Here is a 10,000-nt window from a genome sequence, read left to right as displayed (position 1 = left end):
CACACACACACACACACATATACACACACACACACACACACACACACACACACACACACACAGAGACACATACACACAGACACACACACAGACACACACACACACATACACACAAAGACACACACACACACAGAGACACACACACACACACACACATATACACACACAGAGACACACACACACACACACACACACACACACAGACAGACACATACACAGACACACATACACACACACATATACACACAGAGAGACACAAACAACACACAGAGACACACACACAACATACATAGAGACACACACACACACACACACACACACACACACAGAGACACATACACACAGACACACACACACAGAGACACACACAACACACACAGAGACACACACACACACACAACATATACACACACAGAGACACACACACACAACACACAGAGACACACACACACACACATATACACACACAGAGACACAAACACACACAACACACACAGAGACACACACACATTTATTTCACTATCTTTGTGGGGACCCGTCATTGACATAATGCATTCCCTAGCCCCTTACCCTAACCCTAACCATCACAACTAAATGCCTAACCTTAACCCTTACCCTCACCCTAACCATAACCTAATTCTAACCCTAATCCTAAAACCAAGTCCACGAATATATAAACACACACACACACACACACACACACACACACGGTTTGAGTCATTTTGTATGAAACAGAAGTTATAATTCCCTGATGTCAGCTTGTTAAATATGAATATTGTTCTAGTTTCTTCTCTCCTCTGGGACAGGAAACTGAAGATCTTTGAGTTGGGGACAAAACTAGACATTTGAGGACATCATGTTGGGCTTTTAGGAAACACTGATCCACATTTTCTGACAATTTATAGATTAATCGACAGATTAAGCGACAACGGAAACAATCGTTATTTGCAGGCCTACATTGACTATCTTTCAAGACATTTGAACTAAGATGTCACCTTTGACCTTAGAGTGTGATAATGACAGTAATCTTTAGTTGCACATCAACAACATGTTTGTATTCTCTAAACTCCAAAGTCCCATTCATGCCATATTACACAACTTAATAACTGTCTGTGTGACGTAATCCAAACCCGCAGTCTGCTTTGATGTTAAACTGCCAGCGGCCGCCGTGCAGTGAAACTACGGCAGCAGTTAATACTTCATGCACTGCGCTAATTATCTACAGCAGTTCAGCGTATTCATTCACACAGCTGCACACACAACAAACTATTTATAGCCCTGTTTCACACGGACACACGCATCGCGGGCTACATGCAAAAAAAGAAAGCGGCAACTGTGGTCTGCTTCTACACCTCCACTCGCTGCTTCTGTGAAAATAACCCTCAACGTGATGGACAGAGATAAAGGAGACGTGATACAGCAACAGTTGCCCCCTCCCTCCCTCCCTCCCTCCTCCAGGGCAGAAAGAGGGGAGGAAAGAGGAAGAGAAGATGCCCGCCCACCGCCAGCTGCATGCTACAGAGCGGTTAGAAAACCAGGAAGTCAAACCGGCCGTCTGTCTGTCTGTCTTGTCTTGTCCGCCTGTCCGTCTTGTCTTGTCCGCCTGTCTGTCTTGTCCGCCTGTCTATCTTTCTGTCTGTCTTGTCTTGTCCGTCTGTCTTGTCTTGTCCGCCTGTCTGTCTTTCTTGTCTGTCTGTCTTGTCTTGTCCGCCTGTCTGTCTTTCTGTCTGTCTGTCTTGTCTGCCTGTCTTGTCTTTCTTGTCTGTCTGTCTTGTCTTGGCCGCCTGTCTGTCTTTCTGTCTGTCTGTCTTGTCTGCCTGTCTTGTCTGTCTTGTCCGCCTGTCTGTCTTGTCCGCCTGTCTGTCTGTCTTGTCTTGTCCGCCTGTCTTGTCTTGTCCGCCGGTCTGTCTGTCTTGTCCGCCGGTCTGTCTGTCTGTCTTGTCTGTCTTGCCTGTCTGTCTGTCTGTCTGTCTTGTCCGTCTGTCTGTCTTGTCTGCCTGTCTGTCTGTCTTGTCCGCCTGTCTGTCTGTCTTGTCCGCCTGTCTGTCTGTCTTGTCTGTCTTGTCTGTCTTGTCCGCCTGTCTGTCTTGTCCGCCTGTCTGTCTGTTTGTGTTGTCTGTCTTGTCTGCCTGTCTGTCTGTCTTGTCCGCCTGTCTGTCTGTCTTGTCCGCCTGTCTGTCTGTCTTGTCCGCCTGTCTGTCTGTTTTGTCTTGTCCGCCTGTCTGTCTTGTCTGTCCGCCTGTCTGTCGTCTTGTCTTGTCCGCCTGTCTGTCTGTCTGTCTTGTCTGTCTTGCCTGTCTGTCTGTCTGTCTGTCTTGTCCGTCTGTCTGTCTTGTCCGCCTGTCTTGTCTTGTCCGCCTGTCTTGTCCGCCTGTCTGTCTGTCTTGTCCGCCTGTCTGTCTTGTCCGCCTGTCTGTCTTGTCCGCCTGTCTGTCTGTCTTGTCTTGTCCGCCTGTCTGTCTTGTCTTGTCCGCCTGTCTGTCTGTCTTGTCCGCCTGTCTGTCTGTTTTGTCTTGTCCGCCTGTCTGTCTGTCTGTCTTGCCTGTCTGTCTGTCTTGCCTGTCTGTCTTGCCTGTCTGTCTGTCTTGCCTGTCTGTCTGTCTGTCTGTCCAGAGCCTGAAACCCAAACTCAACCCACATCTACAGTATCTGTCCATCCATCTGTCTGTTGTCCTTTATAACGGAGCCTTCATTTGGACTTCTTTAGCAAGTTTTGTCTTTAAGCTTTTCGACTGTTATTTATTTATTAATTATCTGCTCTAGCTTCTCCTACGTTTCAGACACACATATGGTGATAATAACGGTCCAAAATAATGTCAAAAAAGACCGGCAGCCCGGTCGTCGGTATTGGCATCGGCACTAAAAAATCCATATCGGTCGATCCCTATTATTTACTTTTGTAAATGTAACCTTTGTAAAGTCACTTTTTATGAAATGTATTGTCTGTCTTGCCGTCCTGGCTACGTACGGTTTGTAATGTCCTGTCTCTATTGTACCGTATTTTCCGGACTATAAGTCGCACTTTTTTTTTCATACTTTGGCTGGTCCTGCGACTTATAGTCAGGTGCGACTTATATATCAAAATATATATAATTTAACATGTTTTTAAATGTTATTTCATGCTGAAAACATTACCGTCTACAGCTGTGAGAGGCGCTCTAGGCTTGAGACAACTATATGCTGCTCCTAAAGACAACTGAGAAAGAAAAGAAAATCTTATTCTGCAGATTACAAACTGCAGGTAGTAAAATACGCAGCCGAAAACGGTAATCGAGCAGCACAAAGAAAGTTTGGAGTGAGAGAGAAACTTGCGAGGGACTGGCGAAAAGGTGACTCTCACTGCAATGAAGAAAACAAAGAAAGCTAATCGGCTAATCGGCTAATCGCGGGCTGAAAGCAAGATGGCCAGAGCTGGAGGAACGAGTCCACAGATGGGTGCTTGAACAGCGTCCTGCTGGGAGAGGCTCGTCAACGGTGCAGTTACGTCTCCACGCCCTGGTAGTTGTTCTGTATTCTGTTGTATAGTTGAATAACTGTTAATGTGTTACGTTAACATACCGGACACCTACCGTATTCAGCCCCTTGTTCTGTGTGCTGTTGTGTAGTTGAATAACTTGCCTTTCCAGATTAAATGTCTGTTCTTGGTCTTGGATTTTGTGAAATAAATTTCTAAATAAATGCGACTTATAGTCCAGTGCGACTTATATATGTTTTTTTCCTCTTCATGACGCATTTTTTGACTGATGCGACTTATACTCCGGAGCGACTTATAGTCCGGAAAATACGGTATTCATGTATTCTTGGTGAAACCGTAGAAACATTTTCACATCTATGGACAATAAAGTTTTTCGTATTCGTATTACATTTCCAAGCCAAAGACACACAAAACAGACCAATCTGGAAACATTTCTTACAGCCGGTCGATTCCAACAGACGCAGAGTTATTGGCTTCATTCATCAGCGGCCAAATTAACTAGTAGCTTCACAACGTTACCCGCCAAAGTTCATTTTTACCCGCCAAATGGAGGGTTGACGGGTGTGAAATTAAAACCCTGGCTGCAGCTAATTATTGAGAGAAAAAGTAAAAAGAAAATGTCCAGCATTGTTTCCCACAGGTGATTCCTTTAAAGTGCCCATATTATGAAAAAAAATAATCACTTTTTCTGGGATTTGGGGAGTTATTTTGTGTCTCTGGTGCTTCCACATGCATACAAACTTGGAAAAAAACCATCCATGCTGTTTAGAGTGAGATACAGTTTCTGAATGTGTCCTGCCTTCAGTCTCCGGGTGAGCTGGTCAACATCTGCACGGCTTTCTACGTCATTGGCCGAAACATTTGGTGTGTGCTAACCACTTAAGCTAATACCACATCAGCTAGCTAGTTTCTCCAACTTCAGTAGTACAAGGCAGGATTAGCCGGGAGACTTCTTCTAAACGAGGGCGCACTTCCAACTTTGTGGAATACCTGCAGAACAGGGACATGGAAGTAGTTCTTTACAATTTATTTTGTAGATTAGGGTGAATTTGTGTGTGTTGTAGCAGTGTTTTGCCATTCAGAACGAGGTGGTTAAGCGCTAGCAATGCTAGCTTCTAGCTAGTAGTCCTTACCTAGCTACTGAGCATGTGATCTTACCTAGCTACTGATCATGTGATCTTACCTAGCTACTGATCATGTGATCTTACCTAGCTACTGAGCATGTGATCTTACCTAGCTACTGATCATGTGATCTTACCTAGCTACTGAGCATGTGATCTTACCTAGCTACTGATCATGTGATCTTACCTAGCTACTGAGCATGTGCGACTCCCAACAAAGATGTTCCAGCAGTGAGAGGTCTCACTCTGTAGCTAAAACAGAGACCTGAACACAGGGTGAAAAGAGGAGCTGCAGCAATGTGCAGTACAACAAAAATATGGTGTTTTTTTTGAAAATTAAACCATGTAAACATATTCGGATATAACCTCTAAATACAATTATGAACCTGGAAATGAGCATAATATGAGCACTTTAAAGTCTTGTTTTGTCAGACCAACAGTCTAAAACCCATCCCAAATAATGACAGCAACTTGTCCAACAGCTTACCCATCAATACTTAAAAACTACAGCAGACCAATCGATAAAAACTATCATCAGTAAAGTCTCTGTGGGTCTCAGAAGAGGCTGATTTAGTCACTTCTTCGCCTCCTGGGCCACATTCAGTAACTCACCTAAATTTAACAACAGACAGCTGGATGTGTCACATCCACTGACAGTAAAAACAACACAACTTCCGGTTTGGGATTTTCAAAGTAAAACACCGTACGCCCAACAATGCTACAGTACAACAGCGTGGCAGAAAAGTGACTATTTTGCAGATCTTATATTCCTATTTTTTTAAGATTGTTGTTTTTGAGCATTTTTGGCCTTTATTGTGACAGGACAGCTGAAGACATGAAAGGAGAGAGGGGGGAATGACATGCAGCAAAGGGCCGCAGGTCAGAATCGAACCTGGGCCCGCTACGTCGAGGAGTACACCTCTATATGGGCGCCCGCTCTACCAACTGAGCTGTCCGGGCGCCCTTACATTCCTATTTTTCTAATTTCGTGCACCACACATATCGCGTGCACTAAATATATTGTAGCATATTAATATCCACCCCTACTGTTTACTCTATATTCATTCTATACATTACAGGGTTTTAACCCCCCATTATAGAGTTTGGGTGCAGCACCCTAAGCCGACACTTCCTTGTCACACGCCGTTTTTGTCGCTTGCTGACGGGTTTTTTTCCCCCAACGTTTTGAGACACTTTTTTTACTGCCACCAGTACCATATATACACCCCTATAACCAACTTGTAGGCCTATGTCACACAACAATTGGCATGTTGGGTGGGTGAAATTAAAGAGAACGAGTTAGCGTCAGCTAACGAGCAGCAGCCGGACGTTCGGTCGCTCCGTTCCCGCTGTAGCCGAGAGAACAGCTGACCGCGCGGGTCCTCGCCACCACCAGACTAATCAGCATTGCAGATTGAACATGTAGCTGGACTTGAATGGTCTTCTTTTGACTGAAAGTACTGCCAAACTACACTTTTTCTGCTCACCAGTTCCATTTCCACTTTCTCACAGCCTGCTGCATTGAACGCTCCACCTACGTAAACACCTTCCTGTAATCAACGGCGCCGTCATTACGTCGACCAGCGTAGCGCGCGGAGTGCAAGCGTAGGGTTCAGATTGGTGGGAAAAAAATTCTAATGTTCAGCAGCAGAAACCCAACCCGTCAAAAAGCCCAATATTCAGCCGGATCCGAATCCTGGATTCAGTGCATCCCTGGCAGAAACTGCCACAAAGAGACACAACGCGACTACAAAGAGACGCAAAACCCCCAAACTGAGGCACAAAATATTTGGGGACGTTGAATTTTAGTTATATAGTGAAAAACCTAACATTTTCTTGAGGAAGGACGCCTGAACCAGCCGCCAAATACGCACACCTAAGTCTTCCTCAAAGCCAGAGGAAAACCGTGTTCAATCACACACACAGACACACACACACACACACACACACACACACAGACAGAGAGAGACACACACACACACACACACACACAAACACAAACACACAGAGACACACACACACACACAGACAGAGAGACACACACACACACACACACACACACAGAGACACACACACACAGAGACAGAGAGAGACACACACACACACACACACACACACACACACACAGATCAACAGTCTGTCAGAGGTCACACACACACACACACACACACACACACACACACACGTCGGCCCCCCTGCTACGAGTATAATCTTCAGGTCCCTTATTATATAATCATGTCTGATATGTTTCTGTGTAAAGTAGAACTTCTTGTGGTAATAAGCCTTTTTCTGAAATTAATTGTTTGGCGCTCAAAAGTTCCCGGGGACCCATAGACCTACGCCCCCGTTTGTACCAATCTAACCATCTTACCTCAGCTCATCTATATATCTCTATATGTATTTCTATAGCTGTCTGTGTGTTTATAATAAGGCTGCTTATAGTGCACATAGTACTATTTTTATTATTACTCTTATTCTATTTTTGTATTTTCTGTCTTATTATACTATGAAATGTGTATTTGTCTTATTCTGTGTGTGACATTTTTTGAGCTTCTGTAACAAGGGAATCACACACACACACACACACACACACACACACACACACACACACACAGAGACACACACACACACACACACACACACACACATACAGAGACACACACACACACACACACACACACACACACACACACACACAGACACACATACAGAGACACACACACACACACACACACACAGAGAGACACACACACAGAGACACACACAGAAACACACAGACACACACACACACACACACACACACACACACACAGAGACACACATACACACACACACAGACACACACACACAGAGACACATACAGAGACACACACACACACAGACACACATACACACACAGAGACACACATACACACACACACACACACACACACACACAGAGACACACACAAACACACAGACAGAGAGACACACAGACACACACACACACACAGACACAGACACACACACACACACACAGACACACCTTATTCTGTGTGGTTTTTTTGAGCTGCTGTAACAAGGGAACTTGCCCAGTGTGGGATTAATAGTCTAATCTTATTTTATCTTTGAGTGGTTTTATTTTGAAAACCGCAGCGCTTAACTTCCGGTATAACTCCCGCTACTAGCTAGTGCTTGCTAGCTTGACGTAGTTGACAAATTGCTAAATAACGTCGCTAAAAATGACACGTACGTACCTGCTGTCTGTCTGCCGCCGTCCTCCTCAAACACCAGTCTGAAGTCCAGCTCCTCCGAAAAGTTTACGGTGGACATTGAACTGTAAAAAAAAAAAAAAACACACCAACTATCCTCACAGCGGAGCCGTTAAACCCGCTCGTCTGTCTCTTAAAACTGACCCGTCTCGCTCACTTCCATCCGACAGAAAGCAGAACTCCGTTCCAACAGCAGCGCCGACATACACGTCGACTAATTCCGCGATTAAAAGTTGTAAACCGACACCGACACGGTCACTAAACATGTCTACGGACTCCGCGATGAAAACGGAGAAGTCCCATTATTGTGTAAACTTGTTGTGTTCGGTGTTTCTGCTCGGTTGCAGCGAGTTTGACTCTCCTCCAGGTTGATCCCTGTGCTGCGTTCAGGATCTCCTCGTAAAACTGTACACTCACTGGGCTCCTGAATAGCCTGCCATTTAGACACCCATTAGACAGGCTGTCTGTGGATGTTTTTTTTTTTTTTTTAAGTAGTGACTTTTAGAGGCTTTTTTATATTTATTTATTCACCTATTTTTGCACGTTTTGCCGATGTTTTGCACCGAAAAGAAAAGCAATCCACTTTGCATAATATACTGTAAGACGGTTCTGTTTCCCAATACCCGTGAAGGCGCCATTTGACAGCCCGATGATGACGTCAGCAGATGGGTTGTCTACATATCTTAGGTTCAATTCAGGACTTTGTTTTTTAATTATATGAGCAGAATTGGAGGCAAACATTCAGATAATTTAATAAAGTAAAAGTTCTAAGGGTAAATACTCTGTAACAAGTTAAAAGTACTTCATTACAAAACGTTACTATAGTAAAAGTATGCAAGTGTAATCAGGGAAATGTAGTTCTCATACCTCATACTATAACCTTATATATGTACTGTGAATAGTGCCACCTCATCGTGTCTATCTGGATTTTTATATTTTACCATTTAAAATGTTGCTATTTTTATATATGTTATTTATACTGTCAACTGAGAGAAAATAAATAAAAATAAGAACCAGGGCGCCTGGGTAGATCACCTGGTAGAGCGCGCGCCCATGTATAGAGGTTGACTACTCCACGCAGCGGCCGCAGGTTCGACCCCGCCTTGCGGCCCTGTGCTTTACCTCGCTGTCAGACGGCCCTTTACGACCGTGTACCCCTAGAGGTACTCTGGAGGACTGCAGGGGGTACGTGTCCCCCTAGGGGTACTTTAGAGGACTGCAGGGGGTACGTGTCCCCCTAGGGGTACTTTAGAGGACTGCAGGGGGTACGTGTCCCCCTAGGGGTACTTTGGAGGACTGCAGGGGGTACGTGTCGCCCTAGAGGTACTCTGGAGGACTGCAGGGGGTACGTGTCGCCCTAGAGGTACTCTGGAGGACTGCAGAGGGTACGTGTCCCCTAGGGGTACTCTGGAGGACTGCAGAGGGTACGTGTCCCCCTAGAGGTACTCTGGAGGACTGCAGGGGGTACGTGTCCCCCTAGAGGTACTCTGGAGGACTGCAGAGGGTACGTGTCCCCCTAGAGGTACTCTGGAGGACTGCAGGGGGTACGTGTCCCCCTAGGGGTACTCTGGAGGACTGCAGAGGGTACGTGTCCCCCTAGGGGTACTCTGGAGGACTGCAGGGGGTACGTGTCCCCCTAGGGGTACTCTGGAGGACTGCAGGGGGTACGTGTCCCCCTAGGGGTACTCTGGAGGACTGCAGGGGGTACGTGTCCCCCTAGAGGTACTCTGGAGGACTGCAGGGGGTACGTGTCCCCCTAGGGGTACTCTGGTGGACTGCAGGGGGTACGTGACATTTTTTGCTAAATGTTTTTCAGTTCCAAGGCTGTAGTTACTTCTACTGTCTTTCTTTCTCCAAGTTTGTCGCTTTTTTAAGTTTGTGTCTGTTTTTGAAGTTTGTCACCTTTTTTTTAAAGGTTGTCGTTATTTTTGACCTATTCTTGCCTTTCTTCCTGACGTTTTTCTACTCTTTTTTTTGTCCCTTGTGTCGCCCTAGTGTTGCCTTGCTTCTCTCTACTGTGTGTCTACTAAGTATTTGTTACTATGTCCGACCTATTCCTGCCTTCCTTCCTTCTTTCTACCGTCTTTTTCCAAGTTTTGTCTCCAAAATCTATCGCTGACATCGCTGTATTCTTCCTCTTTATAGAGACTTTT

General features: G+C 45.3%; 1 protein-coding gene and 1 long non-coding RNA gene across 3 annotated transcripts in view; one reads left to right on the top strand and one right to left on the bottom strand.

The window, feature by feature from the left end:
* The window catches only part of LOC116036317 (nuclear factor of activated T-cells, cytoplasmic 3-like), a 44,770-nt gene extending 36,519 nt beyond the window's left edge, over positions 1-8,251 (bottom strand). The window contains exons 1-2 of one of the 2 annotated variants that reach the window (XM_036003620.1): positions 7,992-8,251; positions 7,833-7,912 (exon numbers count right to left, since the gene is read on the bottom strand). In XM_036003620.1, the coding sequence (XP_035859513.1) occupies positions 7,833-7,912; positions 7,992-8,113 (202 nt within the window). In that variant the 5' untranslated portion in view covers positions 8,114-8,251. The remainder of the gene's footprint in view (positions 1-7,832; positions 7,913-7,991) is intronic. The other variant, XM_036003621.1, reaches the window with a different exon arrangement.
* Positions 1-10,000, top strand: part of LOC118495518 — an 18,052-nt gene that overhangs the window by 3,507 nt on the left and 4,545 nt on the right. The window lies entirely within an intron of this gene.

This window comes from Sander lucioperca, chromosome 7 (genome assembly GCF_008315115.2).
Source record: "Sander lucioperca isolate FBNREF2018 chromosome 7, SLUC_FBN_1.2, whole genome shotgun sequence".
In the NCBI taxonomy this organism is placed as follows: domain Eukaryota; kingdom Metazoa; phylum Chordata; class Actinopteri; order Perciformes; family Percidae; genus Sander; species Sander lucioperca.
Note: the sequence above shows the minus strand (reverse complement) of the source record. Positions and strands in the feature narration are given on the sequence as shown.